Source organism: Equus quagga, chromosome 17 (genome assembly GCF_021613505.1).
Source record: "Equus quagga isolate Etosha38 chromosome 17, UCLA_HA_Equagga_1.0, whole genome shotgun sequence".
Taxonomy (NCBI): Eukaryota; Metazoa; Chordata; class Mammalia; order Perissodactyla; family Equidae; genus Equus; species Equus quagga.
This window is the reverse complement of record NC_060283.1, coordinates 14,333,655-14,355,885: the sequence shown is the minus strand read 5'-3', so window position 1 is coordinate 14,355,885 and position 22,231 is coordinate 14,333,655. Positions and strand designations below refer to the sequence as shown.

The following is a 22,231-nucleotide window of genomic DNA, read 5'->3' as shown; positions in this document are numbered from 1 at the left end:
TCTTGAGGCTGAGCCTCACAACTGAGAATGCCATCCCTTCAGCTGCATTCTAGTGGACAAAGTCATAAAACAGGCATATATTGAGAAGGTGTGGAAATAGACTTACTCTCTTGAAGGGTAGAGCTGCAATCACCTTGCAAACGACATGCTAAAGGGAGGCTCTTGATTGGAAATTTTTGTATAATTTTATTTTGGTGTGTATATGTGCTATCTGATTCTGGTTTGGTATTAGCGTTGTTATATCTAAAGAGTATTCAGAGTTTAAATATTACAGGAATTATTAGTTCTTTGCAGGTTCCAGAGAACATTAACCTAAAAACTATCATATTCTGATGCCTTTGATGGGAGCAGGGCTTTGACTATTTCTCGACTCCAATGGTGTATTTAGTTTTCTATTTATTTTGTGCTAGTTTAATAATTTGTATTTTCCTGATAAATAAAGTATGACATTTAGATATTCAAATTTATTGGTATAAAATCATGTAGGATATTCTCTTATAATTTTTATTAGGCAATATTTTAATCATTCAGAAAAACATAGAGAATATTCTGAGGAACATTCGTGTTCCCTCCATTTACATTTGCTAAATCTTAGCATTTTACTATATATGCTTAATATTTAAAAAAATAAAGCAGTAATGATATACCTGAAACCTTTGTGTACTCTCATTTCCTTCTCCTCCAGGGGTAACCTCTATCTTGAATTTGGTCTTAACATTCCCACACATGCTTTATATTTTTACTATGTATTTATGTTTCCATAGTAACCCAGAGTTTATTTGTATTTATTTTAAAACTTCACATCTATGGTCCTATAGCGTTCATAATGTTCAAATTTCTAGCAATTTGTTGAGTATAGTGGTTTTGAAAGTTGTCCATATTGATATACGTAACTCTAAGTCATATTTAATTTTTTGTTGATCTGATAAGTATGAACTGTTCTTTCTCATAATTTAAAATAACCTCTACAAACTGTTTTTTTCTCATTTCTCAGTCCTAGGGCCATGTATTTGTATTATTTTCTGTCTCTTTTTTATCCAATGGACTGTCAATATGTTTACTATGGTATTGGTCACTTCAAAGGGTCAACTCCTGGTTTTATTTATCAGATCCATTGAAAAATTTGTCTTATATATCATTACTTTCCACTATTTCTTTTTCTTTTTCTTTTTTTTACTTCCTTTTAGTTTCATTTGGTTTTTGTGTGTGTATTAGAATTTGCTTGCAACACATTTCATTTATTTTCGTTGTTCAATGTCTAATAAATGTATTTGCAAGTATAGTTTTTCTCCTTTACCACTATTGCTACAATTCACAGGTTTTACTATATACTTATCTGTGTCAGTTATTTACAAATAGCTTGAAATCTCGGGATGAGTTCCACTTTATCTTGAGTGTAACTGGACAGACCATTTCAATATATCAAAAAGGTTGATATTCCTTTTGGCTAACCTTTGTTAATTTATGTGTGCCTTACACTGTGATCAGAGAATGCATCTTGTAGGACTAACTAACATTTAAGTGATAATTTCGTTGAGAATTGAATTCTAGATTCAAAATCATTTTCTCCAATCTTTGTAGATTGTTTTTTTCCTTTGACTTCAGCATTCAGTACAGCAGATAGAAATTTAACGGAAGACTATTTCTTATAGATCACTTGTTTTTGTTGTTTGTTTGTTTTTTTCTCTTCCAGAAATGTGTAGTATATTCATTTTATCCTTGAGTCTAGAAGTATGTCTTATTTTCAGTATTGGTATCAGGATCTTGGTGAGCTCTTGGGATCTGAAGTCTTAAGATTTTTTTTAAGTGCAAGGAAATTTCCTTCTATTATTACTTGAATTTTATTATCCTGTTTGTATATTCTCGTTGAGTTTTTATTAAACAGATATTTATCTTGTGTTCCTCTTAACTTTTTTTTCCTGATTCTTATTTCCCCTGCTTGTATTTTTGCTTTATATTCTGGTAGATGTAATAGTTTTATAATTTACAATCTCAATACAGGTGTGCAAGAAAAACAACTTCTTAAAATTTCATTTTAACTGAACTCAATCTTTTTTCCACTGAAGGAAAGAAAAATGAATCCTTTCCAATCCAAGGCAACTCAGACACTGATTAAACATGATCTATTCAGGATTTAAACTCAGTTCAAAATTCTCTCTCCTCTTTATTCCCTTCTTTCCCCTGGGATTGATCTAAATTCCCAGGGGTTTTATCCATCCTTCTGGCATTAGAAGTAGGACATTTAGTACAACTAATTCCCTCTGTCCTCACTGTCTTCTGTACAAAGGTAGCTAGTTCTGGTTCTTATTGTTGTATGCTTGTATCTGCTGCTGTCCATGGCCAATCTATGGCTTCTCTTAAGAGACATATACTCTGCATTCTCTTTGTGTGGCCCTAAAGCTGCCTTGGTTTTCCAACCCTCTAATGAATTTTTTATACTGAGGTGTTAGGATTCTGTGAAGTTGTTCTTGGTCCTTCTGCCTCCATCAATCATTGCTGGTATGTAGCTCTGCTGCCATGTTGAATGCAGAGAATCCCTAGAAGACCTACCACTATCCTAGGAAGTAAGGCACAGGTACCTCTCTTCCAGACACCTCTGAAAAATGGGATGGGGGCTTATATCACCTACTGACACCCTCTGGGACTCGTCTGCGGTTGGGGGATGTTGGGGCACCGACTCTTTCTTAACAACATCTATAATGTATACAACTATAATTTAATCAAGGTACTCTCTGATTTTCTCCTCTTCTGCCTGCTGCTAACATTTTTTTCTTTTAACTAAGAAAATGACTCTTTATCATAGTGTGAATTTTAGATTTACCGTATAAATTCTCTGCTTCCTTTCTTCCAGGATTGCTCTTTATATTAAAAGATTCTTTTTGAGGAATTTCAAGGAAAAGCTTTTATTTTTCAACATAGTCTTTCTTGCAATTAAAAGCTTTAGTGTTGACTACTATTGTTTTAATACATTAAAAAACCTATTTAGAAATTTAATTGATTCCTTTAGTCCAGGATATATTAAGGCTGCTTCTGAAGGGGAAGTGCATGAGAAGTAATTACCATTTCCTGAATCATGGAAGTAAAACAAGGCCTGAAAAGAACACAGGGTATTGGGTGGTGCGAATTGATAAGGAGGAGGGAAGCCAGTGTTTAAAATCCAAAACTATTACTTGATCGAAATTAGCATCTCATCTTTGAAAATACTAGATTTTCAGATGTGTCTATGATTATTTTGTGGCCATTGTCATAAAACCGCTGTTTTATGCCACCACCATGACTCCCATGATATCTGGCAGAAGCTGGTGACTGCATATGTTAGAGGATTTGACAAATGTAATCCTATCTACACATTTCAGCTTTTCCCTCTCCTTCCATGGCCCTCATCAGTTGACTTCATTCACTATGACCTCACATTGCTGCTGGCACTGACCTGCATGGATAGATTCCTCTAGCAGCTGCTGCTATATATGATTTCTCTTGATATGATTTCTGCTACTATATATGATTTATCCTTGATATGATTCTGACCAGACTAGCTGTGATCCTGTTTACCTACCTGTTCATCAACAAGGTCATCTAAACATTTGCAAATCAGGTCACCAGGCCAAGACCTGCTCTATCTTTGCCTCACATATAACTACAGTTGGGTTGATCTTTGTGACTTGAACTTTAATCCATGCATGCAATGATTTAAGCAACTCCCTGGAAGGAGAAAAGGCTTTGACAATGTTGTAACAGTGGTGAGCCCCAGGCTGAACTTTCTGATTTTATAGCCTGGGGAACAAGGACGTGAAGGAGGCCCTGAAGAAAGCTCTTAATAAAGCCAAGTTGTACTAATTATCATCACAGCTCTCCAAAATGCTCATCAAAACCCTCCTCTGTTGTACTAATGATCTGGGCTCTTATTATCATTTGCAAGTGTTCGCAGCACACAAGGCATTGAACCAGGCCCCCAGAGGTAGAGAATCTTCCAGAAAGGAGTTTCTCATGAAGCCTGCTTCCAGGGAAAGTAAGGAAAGACAGACGCAGGATATCAACAAAGAGATTCTATATTTTAATGAGGAGAAATATTAACAAAGATTTGAAATTAAATTATGTAATGGCAACAACAGGGAAGGTTGACAACAGCAGTAACATTAAATATTGAGCTAGAGTAGAACAAAATGGGATAGAAGGTGAAGTGATGACAATTGCGTAATAGATTTATGAGAGCTAGCATCCAAAGAAAGAATGCTTTATTGTCTATGAGGATATTTCATTACATAATTAGAAATGTTACATTTTTTTTGGGTGATTTATAATTTTATTTTTAAGTGAAAAATTACACGTGCTTGCCGTGGTGCCTGGCACATAGTGGGCACTCAGGGGTGTTGGATATAACTGCGGTCATCATAATTATTATTAGCGGAGTCTACATTCGTTAAAGACCAGATAGAAAGTTTTACTGCTATTTTAAAGTAACCAGTTGTTGTGAACTCTATAATGTCATTAAATGTGTAAAGATTAAGATAGGAAGTAGGAAGAAAGACTGAATTTGAGAAGTGGTCCAGGAAACACCTTTCCAATGGTGAAGACTGGCTTTACATTCTCTCATTCATTTCTCTTTCATTTGATTTCCTCCATAACTTTAGGAGACTGGTACTATTATTGCCAATTTACAGATGAGGAAGTTGAAGTACGGAGAGATTATCCATATTTTGCAAGGTTGCACAGCTAGAAAATGGTGGAGCCACGATTCAACACAGGCAGTCTGATACCAGAATCCATAGTCTTAACCAAGACTTATAATGTCTTCTCTCTGGTAAACTCTAAGTGATTAGAAAATGCTAACTGAAAGAGAAAAGACTAAAAGAGAAGCTATCTGCAATTAGGATTAAAGAACTCTCGGGCATGAAAAAGATCTAATGGTCATGATATTTTCTAATACCTGTAAGGGGCACTAAACTGGAGTGACCTATCCCCACTAAGGAGCAGATTCATGGCCTAACAAGGCACATTTCTTAACTCAGGGTAGGGGCACATGGTAATATTTGCCCAGTAGGATCTCAGAATTGTTATGGACCAGTAACTGCCATGTGCCTGCCATTCTTCGTCTTTTCTAATGGGTATGCTTACTGTGGTTATATCCTGCCTGCTTCATCAATCTGTGTTGGGTGTTTGCAGGCCCGGCAGATAACTTGTCTTTTTAGTTCATAATTCTCCAGACCAAGGGGAGCTGAGTCTGGACTGATAGAGATCACAAAATCCTAGACTTTGATCCCAACGATGTAATTTGAAGCTTGTGGAGGAGGGGAGTCTTAGGGTGGTGATGAGTATATTTTGCATGTGGTTGGGGCAGTAGGACATGAGTATTTACAACGATAAGAAAAACTGGATTATTGTTCAGAAAATATTCACTCCACTCCTCTCCCACTGTGAATAGAACGTACTCCTCTGCTCCAGGATGTTGACTTCACCATGAGACTTTCTTTGGCTGATAGGCATTAGCAGACTTCATGTAAGCAAAGACTTGAAATGTGCTTTGGTAATGGGGCTTTGTCCACTTGTGCTTCTGCCATTGTTAGAAGAACATGTCCCAGGTAGGCTTGCTGACTCAAAGATGATGAGAAACACGTGAAACGAACCAAACTCTGGCCTGGCCAAGCTAGCCAAGCCTAGCCTAAATAAACCAAATCCTGGCTGACCCATAGCCATATAAGAATAAATGCTTATTGTTGTCACTGCATTTGTGGGTGTTTGTTACACCACAGTGGCTAAGTAAATGTTCCATGGTCAAATGCATTTGAGAATTGCTGCATAATATATACTTAATTTCAGAGACTTATAGAGTATGTTATCATGCTAAAGTCTCTGAGAAATCCTTTAGTAAAGACAGTTAACTTTATTTAACCCAGTTTCTCAGATGTATACAAACACTGAATTCTTTCTCAGTATGCTAAAAGTAAAAAAAAAAAAAGATTAGCTGGAATTTGGCCTAATTTTCTTCTATTAGAGAAATTTCTCTTTGTTAAGGAAAACATCTTAACAGGCATCTTGATTATGAAATTTAGGAACATCTAATGTATGGTCTAAATGGAAGGTATTTGGGTATTAAAGATTTAGATTATCGTGAATAACAATATATATAGGATCTTGAGTCTTTTTTTCCCAATGGATTAGATTGGATAGGAGTTTGGAAGACTGGTGAACTGGGAGAAGAGAGATATAAGTAAAAGATTATCTCAGCAGAGAAAGATAGGGGGTCGAATGTTAGCAGGCAGGCTTAGGTTGAAGGTGAGAAGCAGCCAGAGACAGATTCTTTGTGATGAGAATGGCTGGGGAATTTGTAGCACAATGACATCAATTATTCGGTTCTAATTTCCCCCCTATTCTGTGTAGTACTGTGAACCTCTTAAGTTTTCTACAATGTCTTTATTAAAAGTCTGTTACCCAAGCTAACACTGTGTTAACGTTGCTTCAGAGAATGAAGGAAAAAGTCTTGGCATGATGTGGTACTGGCAAGAGTGAGTGGTCATGGGAAGTGGACACAACTGTGGAGAGTGCTTTAGTGGAAGCAGGAAAACAGAGAGCCGTGCAAATGTGATAGTGAGAACCTTGAGTGTCCTCGAAAATTAGAGGAAGGAGTTCTAGACTTTCTGTTGCACAAAGGATGGGGATGTGGCAGAGATTTTAGCCCAAATATTTGTTTGCACAAATATCCATGTGTTTCTGCACATTTTCTAGCATCCCCTGTAGCTATGCTGAAGTCATGTGATGGGGCTCTGGTCACTGGGATGTGGGTAAGAGTGAGGCAGATCACTTCCAGGCCTGATCCTGAGTGATATCCTATATGACCTTTCCCTGCTCTTCCTCTGTACTAGCAGTCTTGAAGGCCACTTGTTCTAAATGGCATAGCTACAAGATGGAGGAGAGCTACCTAACCCGCACTGGGTTTTTCATGGGCAAATATAAATTTCTTGTGTAAAGCCACCGTGAGTTTAAGGTAATCTGTTAATACAGCACAGCCCAGAACACTCATCTCTTCACCCAGTCAGCTCTGGAGTGCATGTGCATGTATTTCTGTGTGGTCATAAAAAAAATGTCCTCTTGGGCATCAAGGGCTGTGGCCTAGGCAGAGTCCATTAGCAACCAGCGTGTACAGGACAGACAAAATTTCTAGTCCACTCACCAAGAGACTCTATGACCTTGGTCCCCACTCTTGACCTCTGTTTTGTTATCAGTACAAATGGAGAGTCCTACAATATCTCTTAATCCTGCAGGGCTCTTGTGAAGATAGGCAAAGAGTGCTTTGACATGGTTGAAGATGCTCTGCAATATTAGATCTCATTAAGAGGCCTTCCTACATTTTCTTTCCTAAGTGGAGAGTTGAGAGGAAAGAAATGGAATGTCCCTAGATGATTAAAAGACATTTATTAAGCCTGCTGCCAGGAAGCCCCTTGGTCTTGCCCTCCTTTTCTGGCATATCTCCAGTGCTGTGCTGGACCATATTAGCAACAGAGGCAAAAGGAAAATCAGTGATACTGCTGCTGTGTTTGTTCAAAATTTTGATGTTTTGTTCATCATGGATATTTTGCATTGCTTTTGATTTTTTAATAATATCACATTATCATTTTCCTTGTTTACTAATATTTTGGTGCCACCTTAACTTTTGCACCTGAGATAAGTGCCTCAGTCACCTCACCCTAGTCCTGGGTTTGCCTAGTATCATCTTGTACAGCTGCCAAAGTCCCACTCATTGTCCCAGCAGTAGTCCCTGGAGTTGCCTGTCCCTGTGAATATGCTCATGTTGGTTCCCCTTCCTGAAGAGTCTTGCTCATCATTCTCCTTCTCTCCTGCCTCTGTCCAAAATGATTGTCAAATTCCACCTCCTCTTGGAAGCCCTCCCTGATCTACCCCATCCATAAGCGATCTTGCCCTACACTGAATCCCCATGACATCCTACCTACACCTCACTTAAGAGGTTAGTACTTGTTATCTTCTAGGAGGGATAAATTATCACGTATATGAGGTTGCACATTCCTTGTCTACAGGCATTTTGTTTTCTCTTTTGGAGGGTCTTGCTTCATTTTGCATCTCTTGTTCTTCATTTAGAACTATTAGCACAGTGATGAATCAAGGAACTATGTGTTCTCATTTTCTCTTGGTTCTTATAATTGTCAAAGAGAACAATTATTCTGTTCTCCCCCATCTTCCTTATTTCCTTTTCTGAATTGAGACTTGAGTGACTTAACAAAATGCTTATGAATTTGGGGCTAAAGAAATACTACAGTGTCAAAGATGCAGAGAGTTGGCAAAGACTATGCCAACAAGAAGAACTTGCCAATTGCTCCTCCTGGCAACATCCCAGGTTTTTGTTTTCCCTGTGATTTTATTTGCTTTTAAAGAGGGGGGGGAAAAGAGAGACTTAATGAAACTCCTGACCCTTCCCTAGGGAGGGCAAACTTAGAAGACATGATGTGTCTTGTTGAGGTCTTTGTGTAGAGTCCCCAGTGTGTCCTCCTGGATAACGTAGATCAAAGCCTTGAGTTTACAAAGCACCCTTCTTCCAGGACATGGCCACACTGATAAGGGCATCAATGGGTACAGTTTCTCATATTGTTCTGACTGGAGAAAAGCCAGAGACATCTCACTCCTCAAGCAACTGTGCAGAATGCAGAGCTGGGATTCAGGGTTTTTAGACTCCACCAAGTGGGTGTCTCATAGGGCTCTGGAAGCTGGGACTGGGACCAGGTGCCTTGTTAAGAATCCACATGAGCAATAATTGCCTTTCCTTAGAGAACACTTTAGCCATCAACTGGGGACTTCAGAGCTTTTGTAGCACCTATTAGTATCTTCTCCAAAGGAGATTTGCATTGGAGCCAGGAGCCCATGGGAAGAGGCTGTTCTCCAACCTCTGCCATCCCAGCCTGCATTTGAACAAAAACCAGGGTGAAGAATGCATCTTAATCAGGTTTACCAAGTCATGGAAACACAAAGATTAAGGGAAGAGAGAGAAGAAGGTGCTTGACCGATCAGAACTGATGAGGGACTTGAGGATGATACGGTACAGGGACTGACATTCAGGCAGCTATGACATTGTTGTCCCATGTTGATTCAGTATTTTTTGTATATGAGGGAAGGGTGGGGGGAGTGGGAAGGACACTGAGGCCTGGAGAGATTAAGAAACTTATTCAGGGTCATAACTGAGCGGGTATGGAAGAACCACCCAGACCTCCTGCTGACCAGCACATTGGTGTCTCCTCTACACTCTTAGGATGTTTCTCTCAGCAGTAGAAGAGAAATGACCTTTTAGAGACAAAGGAAAATTAGTGGGCAAAGAGAGAAGAGGACTGTCCAGATAAAGGTGAAGTGGAATTCAGGTGAGAAAACTGATCCTGAAAACTGATCCCGAATACTGGTTTTCTTGGTTCAAGCTCAATTCAGATCATCAGATCCAACTTCTTTTATTTATCATTTTCCCCAACATGGCAGACCAACACTAGAGTAGCTGCCAAAGTCTAATGCTTTAAAGATGATCAAATATCTTCTTTATCCTGCTGCACTGCAACTCTGCCAAATGACTTTCTATCCGTTAGCACAAAAGTCTCCATCAGCCTTCAGACATGAATAGACTGCAGTGCTGGTATTCATGATTGTCTCCTTAAAGGTAGACTTTTCCTGAGTCCTGTTGCACTGTTGGAGTAGACACGTGATGCATGTGAAATCCTGTTATGAGATAAATAGTGCTTCTGTGTGCAGTTTTATTCCTAATGACAGTTCTACCATTTACTAGCTGTGCAATCTTGGGTGTGTTATTTAAACTCTTTCTAACTCAATTTTCTATCTGTAAAGTGAGGATAATAAAAGTTCTTACCTTATAAAGTAGTTGTGGAGATTAAATGAGTTCATGTATAAATCATTTAGGTTAATTTCTATTATTAAGGACAATATCAGTTCTTACAAAATTTATTTTTGGTAATCTAGTTTTGGTAAGCTAAATAAGACAGCAGCTTTCTGTTAAGTAAGCACATTGTTAAGTTGAGAATGGAAAGGTAAACCCAATGATGGCTTATCACCTTCATGAATGTTGATGGATTTTAATGAGTTATTAGCCTTCGTATATATATAAATTTCTTTTTGCTGAGGAAGATTCACCCTGAACTAACATCTGGCACCAATCTTCCTCTTTTTTTGCTGGAGGAAGATTAGCCCTGAGCTAACATCTGTGCCAATCCTCCTCCACTTTATATTTGGGTAGCCACCACAGCATGGTTGACAAATGGTATAGTTCTGCGCCTGGGATCCGAAACCATGAACCCAGCCACCCAAGCAGAGTGTGCTGAACCCAACAACTATGCCACAAAGCGTACCCATAGATATGTTTTTTTCTTTAAACATTTTCATAAAAATAATCACTTGAATGTGTGTACAGTGCCTTCTCTTTGCAAGGTGATTCATATCTCATTTGATAACTTTGTTTATTCCTCAAAAACATGTTAAGCTCTTACTCAGTGCTGAGTGCCAGGGGCACATGCCCTGACCAGGGAAGACAGACTCAAGAGAGACTTGCTGTAGGAAGTACTATCTGAACTGAGGTTTGAAGGTAGTGTAGGAGTTGGGCAGGACCCTGAGGATGGGAAAGATAAAGTGTTATGGAAGGAGAGGCCTGCAGACAGCACAGAGATGTGAGAGAACACAGGGGATTAGAGAAGCTGCAAATAATTCAGTGCGGCTAGAGACAGTGTGGGAGGATGAGATGTGGCTGTGGGTGTGAGGAGTGAAAAGTAAGAAAGGGATGTGAGGAAGGAAGTAGGCAAGATCTCATGGAGGGCGTTCTCTGACATGCCAAGGAGTCTAAATAATATCCTGTCCTTGATGGGGCACCATGGAGAGATTTTTCACAGGGGGTGAGACAGGATCAAATGGAAGCCTTTGAAATACCACTCTGCCCACAATGAGAAGGAAAAATTGGCAAGAAGCAAGTCAGAAGGCAGGGAAAACTGTTAGTTACATGGCTGTTGTTTTGATCCAGGTGAGAGATAAAGAGGGTTTGAAACATGGGAGGAGCTGTGGTCATGGAGAAAAAGGGACAGAGTCCTGAGACTGATATTCCCATGGTAGGCAGGACCCCATGTATCAACTCCTATTGGAGCTATAGGAATATTTTGGGTAAGAGTGAGTAACTGACTTACAGGGACTCACACAGCTAGTTAGCAATCAAGATCGGAGAGCATGCATTCTTATTCTGAAATATTTACTGGTATTGGTTTTCTTGCCATACTAAGTCGACTCTATGTCACAGAACTCCCTTGGTAGGAGCTAAGACTAGTCATCTGTGAAGCTCCACACAGCACTTGGCATATTTTATCCATAGTACATATTCAATGTAAACTAGAAATACAGTTAAGTCTTATTTATAGCTTCCTAGCTTTCTTCTCATCCTCAGTAGCTCTGGCTTCATGGAAAACAAGAACCTCACCTTGGTGACTGAATTCCTCCTTATTGCATTCACTGACTATCCTGGATGGACACTCCCTCTCTTCTTCCTGTTTCTATTTATCTATCTCATCACCTTATTGGGGAACTTGGGCATGATTATCCTGATCCGTGTGGATCTCCGACTCCACATCCCAATGTACTTCCTTCTGAGTCACCTCTCCTTCATGGACATCTGCTACTCATCTGTCACTGTGCCTCAGATGATGGCCATGTTGTTGGAGCATGGGATTGTTTTATCCTACACACGCTGTGCTGCGCAGTTCTTCCTCTTCACCTTCTTTGGATCCATTGACTGCTACCTTCTGGCCCTCATGGCCTATGACCGCTATGTGGCTGTATGCCAACCTCTGCTTTACGTCACCATCATGACGCAGAAGGCTCGTTTGGGTTTTGTGGCTGGAGCTTACATTGCTGGTCTCTTCAGTGCCTTGGTGAGAACAGTCTCAGCTTTCACTCTCTCCTTCTGTGGAACCAATGAGATCAACTTCATTTTCTGTGACCTCCCTCCTCTTTTAAAGCTGACCTGTGGGGATAGCTATACGCAGGAAGTAGTAATTATCGTGTTTGCCATTTTTGTCATTCCTGCCTGCATGGTGGTGATCTTGGTGTCCTACCTGTTTATCATCTTGGCCATTATGCGGATCTCCTCAGCTAGAGGCAGGGCCAAGACCTTTTCTACGTGTGCTTCCCACCTTACCACTGTGTTACTCTTCTTTGGCACCCTCATCTTCATGTATCTGAGAGATGACTCTGGCCGGTCCCCACAGGAGGATCAGGTGGTGTCTGTGTTCTATACAACAGTGATTCCCATGTTGAATCCCCTCATCTACAGCCTGAGGAACAAGGAAGTGAAGGAGGCCCTGAGGAAAATTCTAAACAGAGCCAAGTTGTCCTAACCATCACCAATCTTGGAAAATTCTGAGAATCACCTCTTATGCAGTGTTAGCATTCTGGGCACTCATTATTTATAGCATGCTCAATGCTTAAATGTATATGACATGGTACAAGGTATAAAAAAGAACCAAAACTTTTAGTTCCAGAGAAAGAAAGGAAGAAAAGGAAGAGGCAGCCTGAGAAGAGATTGGGGTGCAATCTCTAACTTCCAGGACAATGGCAAAAGAATCTGAAGTTAAATCCTATGTAATCCAGTTGTGCACACCTCACTGGTCTGTGACTATAAAACAAGATTACATTTTTTTGGCAAAATTTTCTATGAAAGATTTCCATCTCATAGAAATGTTGAAAATAATGTATAGTGAACTCCCTATACCCGATACTTAGTTTCTGCAATTGCTAATATTTTGTTATATTTGCTTTATCACACATATACAATCTATTCATTTATCCACCCATCAATTCTTCCATCAATCTACCTTATTTTTTGATCCATTTTGAAGTGAGTTGCAAACATCGTTGTTAGTACTTTTCCCTCTTGTACACTTTAGAATGATATCATCGATTAGGATTCAATATTCAGATTACATTTATTTTTAATGATTAGAGTAGTAGTTTGATGGTCCAGTCAATAAAGCTGACCCTTCTCAAAGTATTCCTCAGACTCTTGTAGTAGTTCACAGGTCTGTCTCACATGAATAGCTAAAAAGCGCCCACAGTAACATGTCTGTCTATTGTTATCGCCACCGGAAATATGACCTGATCTTTCTTCTACCTGTTCCAGCTCCCACTTGTCAAATCGTTTGCCTGAGAATCCATCTGGTGAATTTATATCATTCCCATTGCCCATAATAGCGTCTGTATCTCTCTGTGTTCCGCAGCAGTTCAGTCTGTATCCAAAGCCTCCCAGAGTCTGTTGGGTTTCTTTCCCTCCAGCTTTATTGAGAAATAACTGACATATATAAGTTTAAGGTGTACAGCATTATGGTTTGATTTACACATATTGTAAAATGATTGCCACAATAGGTTCAACTAACATCTGTCATCTCATATAGATACAATAAAAAGAAAAAAAAGAAGAGAAAAAAATTTTCTCCTTGTGATGAGAACTCTTAGGATTTATGTTATACATTATGTATATATTACATCCCTAGTATTTATTTATCTTATAACTGGAAGTTTGTGCCTTTGACCACCTTCTTCCAAATGCTCCTTTCCCCACCTTCTGCCTCTGGTAGCCACAAATCTGATCTCCATTTCTATGAGTTTGGTTTTTTGCTTTTCTTTTGTATTACACATATAAGTGAGATTATACAGTATTTGTCTTTCTCTGTCTGTTAACATCCAAAACATATAAAGAACTCATACAACACAATAGCAAAAAAACAAATAACCCAATTAAAAAATAAGCAAAAGATGTGAATAGACATTTTTCCAAAGAAGACATGCAAAAGGCCAACAGGTATGTCAAAAGATGCTCAACATCGTCAGTCAATAGGGAAATTCAAATCAAAACCACAATGATATATCATCTCATTCCTGTTAGAATGGCTATCATCAAGAAGATAAGAGATAATAAACGCTGGTATGGATGTGGAGAAAAGGAAACCCTTGTCACTGTTGATGGGATTGTAAGTTGATACAACCACTATGAAAAACAGTATGAAGGATCCTCAAAAAATTTAAAATAAAGCTACCATACGATTCAGCAATTCCACTTTTGTGAATATATCCAAAGGAAATGAAAACACTAACTCAAAAACATATCCACATCCCTACATTCATAGCAGCATTATTTACAATAGCCAAGATATGGAAACAATCTGTTGGTTCTTGATCTTCACTTCTCTAACTGTAGGTACCTCAATCAAATCCAAGGCACTAGAAAGGAACAGGCCCCACCTACTCATCATTTTCTGTTCTTTCTTTGATCTTTGTTCCTGGAACTCAAGCTCTTTTTCTCCCTGCCCCTTGGATTTCCCAAAAACAAAGTCTCAGGTATATGAATGATATAAACCATGTGGAAACGTATAACCGTATCAACAATATTATGAACAGAGGATGATTCCAAACTCAGCCAGCCCAAAATGATGTGGCACACCTGGAATTCCAGTAATAGGACTTTAAATTGAAAGAATCAGATAAGCAAAGCATGGAACATTTATAGTGAAGGCATACAAAGGATATTCAACTTAAGATCACTTATAGTAAAATACTATGCCTTTAAATCTTCAAAGACTTTGTGTTTATTCTAGAAGACAAGATATACAATTTTCAAGAGAAATATTTGATCCCTTTAACGGTGGTTTGTCTGGTTATTAAAACCCAGGCTGGAAATTTACAGTTCTTGTAAGGGGGATAGTTAATAAATAGTTCCTGTGTCAGTTGTGTTACAGGTGGTGGGAAAAGTTAAGGAAGTAGTTAGAAAGCTTGGATTAGTTATATGATGCTCCCTCCTGATTGAAAAAGACAATTTTGAGTCTGTGTGAATAAGAGTAGTATACTGAAGAGTTATTTGCTCTCTTAGAATCTGCCAGAAGGCAGGGAGTTCATGACGAATTGAAAGGGACTACTAAGAGAATGAGTTTCCAGGATTAAAGAGACAATTTAATGCCTTCTGATTAAATTCTAAGCAGACAGTTAAAGACTTCTATTTTAGAAGAAAGGGCTAACTGAAAGATCTGTAGGAACTAGTGTCTACAAAGCCCCAGTGGGACTTCATTTACTTTTTACTCTATAAAGACTGCTCAGGGAAAGTTTAAAAAAATGCTTTCCACTTAAGTATGGAAGCAAAGACAGGATTAATTAGGCAATTTTAAAGAATAGTTGATAATAGGGAGGTTGCCTTGTTGTAAATAGTGTTAGTATCTCCTTACATCTTGCTATATCTTGTGTTAAAGTCCTTCAATTAAAGCAAACTGTGATTGTTTTTGTTGAGTTATTTTAATTCTAAAAGTCCTGTTTTAACAGAAAATATACAGCTGATGATAAATCATTCAAAAGTCCGCTTTTGGATATACATACTTAGGCAATGCTAGGCTACAACAACCAGAAAACACTATCTACTAGGAGGTTTTGAATGTGGCTCTAATGGCTAAAAGGAGAATAAAAAGGTCTTCTGGAGAGAGAATCTTGGATATCCAGCTCAGTAAGGGGATGGCAAGTATGATACCATACCCACACCCTGCCTGGTCTGAAGCCTGGCACTCGGCTGCACTTCCCCCAACTCCCTTCTCAAGTTCCTGCCAACACGTGGTTTCCTCCAAGGAGACTCCCCTACCATAAGCCAAGACCTCCAGGAGCTGTCCAAGAAGGGACTTGGTATCATGGCCTCTTTGGTGGCTTCAGGAGACTCTCTCACTTTTTTTGGCCCCAGATCTAAAATAGGGGTCCTGGACACCACATTGCTTGGTACCAGAGATGGGAAAAGAAAAGCTACAGCCCTTCCAGTGGCAGTGCAAGTTGGTAGATATTACCTTACATTGGTTGCAATATGCCGTGATTTTCAAGGTGCCAAAAAGGGGTCTGATTCCCTCTTAAATCCCCTTTCTTTGCTTCCAATTCCTTTGCTTGAAGTTAGCCTGCTTGACTTTCTCTTCTGGAGACTGTAGGATATGATTGAAAGAATGCTGGGTGGTGACTGCCACTAACCAGCTGTATGTCCTTCCATAAGGGAATTCCCCATTCTATACCTCAATTTCTTCATCAGCAAAATGGGGGAGAGTTTAGAATAAGAGAATTCTGAGTCCCTTTGTGGTCTGACACTCTATATATCCAGGCTTTAACTCTATTAAAGTGTAAATTATTTGAGAAGAGAATCCTCATTATGCATTGCTAGCCACTTTCTTCAGAAGGAGACTGCGCAGAGCCCTCTCTGAGCACGGTTTAGGAAAGGGAGTGAGCACCCAAGAACTAGGTAACTGAGAAGTATGGGAATGGGTGCCAAGGCCAAGGAAGATGGAGTGGCCAGAGACAAACTTTCTACACTTCACATTGGCCCTAGGAATTTGGGCATAAAGCTTAAAGAAATCACTAAACAACAATCGTCTTTCTGATGACCACAAGATTCGCAGGCAGGATGTAAACATGAACTGTATCCAGTGGCAGATCTGCTTCCCGTGCTGCCTCTTGTGGCCTCCCCAAGTCACTGCTCAGCCACCACCCCTGTGGGATTTTGTGAGGCACAGTGGGAATTTCCCTGATTCTTCTTACCTTAGCATGTTGAAAATCTATTCTTTTGTGTTTCCAGAACAGCATCCCGTCTCATCTGGAAAATGCTCCTTTCTTTACTCTTGGTTCACACAAGTACTTCCATTTCCCTGTAGATCCTGTCTTTCTGGTCTTCAGTGATTGACCCTGAGGTAGGCACCTGGCTAACATTAGGCTAATCCTGATACCCCATCCCTTGGCCTTATGACATCTGAGACCTTCCATAGGATTTTCTTTAACTTGGCATCGGAAAGAGTGATTTTCATCTCCTTTGTGGTGGAAAAGCTGGGACAAGTGAAATGTGGACACAACCAGTGGAAGGAGTACGTTTAGGAAGAAAGTAAAGCTGGTTTTCAGAGACAATTATGGGCATTGGAGAAATTTCTGATGTCATGGAGTTACCAGTCTCATTTGTCCCTGAGATCTAGCCGCAACCTTGCCTGCCCTCCCCATGGTTTTGAGAATCTTGTCATGAATTCATCTGTGTGTTCAAGCCATCTTTTGTTACTTGTAACTAAGAAGCTCCCATTAAGAAACCCAGGGACTCTAAATCATTCCCATTTTAGGCTCTCATTCTTCACATTTGTGAGGAGTTGGATTGGACCTTAAGTTCCTTCTGGCTACATCATTCTGGGAAGTTCAGGCATAGAAGCTCTGAGAAAACTTATAAAAGAAGCAATGCAAGAAACTTGTCTCAGGCCTGCATACCCCTGAGAGTATTAGGGGATAAGAAGGGCAGATATGCATTTTTAAATTTAGAAAAGAATCAAGATGAATTTGCTTGATTATCTGGTTATCTTTTATTTGGGGCCTCTTTTTTTTTTTTTTTTTCTTATTCCCAAAGCCACAGTATGTAGTTGTATTTCCTAGTTATAAGTCATTCTAGTTCTGCTATGTGGGATGCCACCACAGCATGGCTTGATGAGTGGTCATAGGTTCATGCCCATCATCTGAACCAGCAAACCCCTGGCCCCCGAAGCGGAGTGTGAGAACTTAATAACCCAGACACGGGGCCAGCACCATGGGGGCCTCTTCTGTATTTGAGAGAAATAAGGGACCACTGGGGAAAGTGCCAGTTAACCAGTTTTGCCTTAAAAAGTCATGGATTGGGAATCAAATGAACTGATATAACTGCTGACTGTCTTCCTATTTGGGGACGTTAGCCAGTTCACCTTTGAATTGGAAAGATGGGTTCATTGACTTCTAATATCCCCTTGGTTTTAGTATCTTATAGGAACCTATAAAAATTCTGCAGTTCCAGAATGTGTAAAGTGATGGCAGTTCACCAATGATGAACTATTACAGTATGTTAAGTCCTTCCAAAGCAAATTTATGAGCAATAGGTGGTCCTCCGCCTTGAATTGGCATGAGATCCACATAACTATTGATGGGGAAAGACAGTATAGATGGATTCCAGGGTGACTGCTGAGGATATATTCTCCTTACACCAAAACCTGCAGTCCTTCCTAGGGCTTCTCCAGGCTGCTAGTCATGACTCCTTGGCTACAAAGAACAGATATCTACTTTAAAGTAGTTTAAGAAAAGAGCTTTTTTGGAAGAAGGAGGGTTAACCTCCACAATCAACTCAGATTGAGTTTTCCCCTTACCCAATTATTTGTGCTTAGAAAGGTGAGGCCATATGGGGCCAAGGTGGATGGTGAGTCCATTCTTTCACCATGGCTGTGAGTAATACTTAGAAGGAGCAAGGGCCTGGACAAATACCCCCCAAATTTTCTACCACAATCTGCTCACTCTGAAACTTAGATTCCATATCTAAGCCCAGTCTCCTTCTTTCTAAAATGATAGAAAGAAAATACATACATAGAAGGAAGGATTCCTCAACTATTCCCAAACAGGGAGTTCAGAGACATCCTCATGAGGGTTTGTCGTGTAATATAGGAGTTAAGAGTGTGCATTCTGGAGCCGGACTGCTTGGGTTCAAACCCTAGCTCTGCCCCTTACTGTGGGAGTATTTGTGATCCACTTCAACTCTCTGTGCCTAAATTTTCTCATCTCCTTAAAACAGGATAATAATAGCATCTGATAGGACTCTAGAGTGGATTAAATGAACTAATACAACTTTATCTATCTATCTATCTAACAATCATCTGTCATCTTAGAAGAGTGAAGTGGCATATAGTAAGCTCCTTAAGTAGTCTTTGCTATTATTGTCCTGTCCAATTTCCCTTTCATGTTTTTTTTTTTAAAGATTTCATTATTTCATTTTTCTCTCCAAAGACCCCCCGGTACATAGTTGTATATTCTTCGTTGTGGGTTCTTCTAGTTGTGGCATGTGGGACGCTGCCTCAGCGTGGTCTGATGAGCAGTGCCATGTCCGCGCCCAGGATTCGAACCAACGAAACACTGGGCTGCCTGCAGCGGAGTGCGTGAACTTAACCACTCAGCCACGGGGCCAGCCCCCTCCCTTTCATGTTTTAACTCAGCTCCCGCCATACCCTGAATCTCCAAATCAGGAAATCAAAGTTGGTCAGGTCTGCAGGTCTTAGGAACAAATTTCTAAACTTCTTTTACTTTAGTTTGATAGATCTCGATACTCAAATGAAATCTTGATCTATACTCTATGAGGTTCATTCTTCTTCTTTTCTGGGGCTGGCCCTCATGGCGACTGAATCATCTTAATTATCTGATAGAGGTTGTAAATTCTACCATAGCTTCCTGAAAGTATGGTTCTGATGGCCTCAGCAGCTGATTTCACCCGGGAGTTGGGCGGAGTCACTATTGTTTGTGAAGCAGAACTGCAGGGGCTCAGCCATTGAATCTATTTCACAACTGAAGGAAAAGTTCTTTCTTGAAGAGTAAGACGTTTTCCTCTTTCACATCTCCTGAGGGATCCATCTGGAAGGATGCTGCTCTCAGCCTGGCCCCTTCCCAAATCCTTTCCCTGTAGGAGCCATTGCTCTGGGGGCAGCCAGTCTGACAGAGACTTAAAGGAGCCAGATCTTGAGATGAGTCATCAGGAGATGCCTTTTCTTGGAATGATTACTGCTTTGCAGTTTGGCATTCGGTCAGTTGCTGAGCTTTTTTAGAGCTGCACTGCCTAAGGAGCATCCTTCCGTAGGAATTCTAATTCTGTAGGATGGTAATCTGCTTTTAATGAAAAAGATGTTCTGTGGTCAAATATTTTTGGGAAATAGTAGGTTAAAGAAAGTTGACAAGGTCTCTTAATTATAGGATCTTATAGATCCTTTACAATGTTGATATGCAATATGATTTTCTTTGTGAAGGAGTATGCAGTGATTTCCAAACTTATAACAACAGTAAACCTATTTTCCTCCCTGGAATGTCTACCTAAGACACCTGGGGAAATGTAAAGCTTTGCAAGTTAGGAGCCCTTTGGCCGTGTTTCTCAAACATTGCAGTACTTTGTAATCACTTGGGGATTTAAAAAATACTGATGCCTCTTTTCTACACTCAGACATTCTGGTTTAATTGTTAAGGGCTACACTTTGGGCTTCAGGATTTTAAAAGCTCCCCAGGTGATTCTAATGCAGCAAAGTTGAGAACCACTGCACTGGAGTCCTCCTGTCTTGTGCCATTTTCTGAGTAGGCTTAGTCAACAGAGCACTTTGTTTTGCTATCAAGTAGCCGCATAGCCCTCTCGGTATCTAGGTTTTTTAATTTACAAGATGGGGAAACATCAAGCCCACCCCAACTATCTTAGGTCCCCTGTGAGGAAGGAAGGCACTGATGAAAGTTTGGAGAAATCATGCTCTTCAAGAACACACATGTATTATTTTACTTTAGTTTACAGCACGGTGCACAGAGGGTCAAGCAGGACTAGAGTTCCCGAGAATGCTTCCCCAGGCACAATTCTAGATAGAAAACTTGCGGATTAGCTGTATCAGAATCACTTGGGCTGCCTGTTAACAGTGTAGATGCCTGCACCCCATGGCAGAGGCACTGCATCAGAATTAGTGGGGGTGGGGCTATAGTATTCACATTTTAAACAAACTCCCTGGGTAGTTCGTATGCACAGTGAAGTTTGAGGACCAGTGCTCTGGAGGAGAGGTTGGCCACCATTAAAAATTTGCTCAGTTTGTCTGGTAGAAGTCTGTTTACGACCTGCCCACAGTTGTCTCTCCAACATTTCATCTTGTGACTCTCCCACTTGCACCATTCTGCTTCTGTCAAATGGTAAAGTTTCAGAGTCACCAATTACAGTGTGTCTTGGCAATGGGGAGCAAAAGCCAGTGCTTACAAAACAGCCTTCTTTTGGGGTCAGGGCATAGCTGGCTAGGATGGCATTGTGCAAAACCTTTGACAAAATTCCCAACTGAGATATAGGAAACTTTCAAAGAAATACATTCCTTTTGGTACAAAGCAGGAGTGAGGCAAGACTAGGAACCAACCTCATCAGACCTTGGTGAATGATGGCAGGATGTGGGATAGGGCTTTGGGAGCTTGAAATTAAAGAGAAGTTTTCAAAGATATTAGACACCTTGTTAGGGAGTCATGGGAAGATAAATTGCTTCTCTCTGGAGACTCACGTCAGGCGCCAATTATGGCATGATACTGGAGCAGTGAATATAAGAAGCAACACCGGCAAGGTCTAATGCTGCATCAGAAGCTCCAGGAGAGAGCCTGGTCCCCTAGCTGTGCTATCATGGACTTAGTCTGAAAGAAATCTCAGGAAACTCTAGCATCAGGGATGTATTGTTTTGTCAAGGGTAAGAGGAAACATAGAGACTCTATAAAGCAAGAATAAGACAGAGAAATTCTGGAAGTGACCCCATAGCAACTAGGTTGCTATGAGTATGGACACATGCTACATTGTTGTTTACTGAAAGGGAACAGAGACAAGGTAATTGAAGTCCAGAGAGGAAAAGTGACTTGCCTGGGGTCACACATCTAGTGTGGGTGAACTGGAACCCAGATTTCCTCTGGATGGGCAGGTCACTGGCAGAGGAAACAATAAACAAAGGAAGAAGGCAATAGTGAAGTGGAATTCAGGTGAGGACTGTTCATGCCCAGCTCATGGCTTCCAAACCTAATTTCTTTTCTTTGTTATTATCCCTAATAGGTCAGCTTGGTATTGGCCTGGCTGCTGGTGCACTGAGTAATCAAATATAATCAAAGCCCTCCTTTATAGCCCTGTTCTAGAACTCTATTAAGGACCCCAAGTCCATTAACCCAGATTCCTCCATCAGTGCTTGACAATACGAGGCTGCAGAAGTATTTCTGCTTTCAAGTGTGGATGCTGTTTATCAAACTACTGCTTCTATTAGGGACTGTGAGAACAACCAAGCAATGCTTATGGAGCTTTGGCGCTAAAAGAAGCTTATGCTTGCTCTTTTCATTCCAAGGTTAATGCTAGTACTTACAAAAACGAAAAACAAACAAAAAACCCTTAGTAAGCCAGCCAACTCTAATTAGGATAACAGCTGTTTGTTAAACATGCATGTTATTAGACTGAGAATAGAAATATTACAATAAGCAGAGCCCATTGCTGATTGCTAATGGATTTTTTTGGTTCGTGCTCTTTTGTTCATAGAATATAAATTTTCCTTCCTTAAAGTGTTCATTTAAAATTTTAAATGGCCACCATATATACGTGAAGTGCTTTTAACTTTCCAATGCACTTTTGCATCTGTTTTAATCTATGCATTAACTTTATCTCATCAGCAGGGCA

General features: G+C 40.0%; 1 protein-coding gene across 1 annotated transcript; it reads left to right on the top strand.

Annotated features, from left to right (window-relative positions):
- The first annotated feature begins 11,438 nt into the window (after positions 1-11,438).
- On the top strand, positions 11,439-12,374 carry LOC124229197 (olfactory receptor 9Q1-like). Its single transcript, XM_046644287.1, has one exon. It carries the CDS (start codon positions 11,439-11,441, stop codon positions 12,372-12,374), a length of 936 nt encoding a protein of 311 aa, XP_046500243.1.
- Positions 12,375-22,231: the final 9,857 nt, after the last annotated feature.

Coding starts and splice junctions, on each gene's coding strand:
- LOC124229197 (XM_046644287.1), top strand. CDS start 11,439: ATGGAAAACAAGAACCTCACCTTGGTGACTGAATTCCTCCTTATTGCA.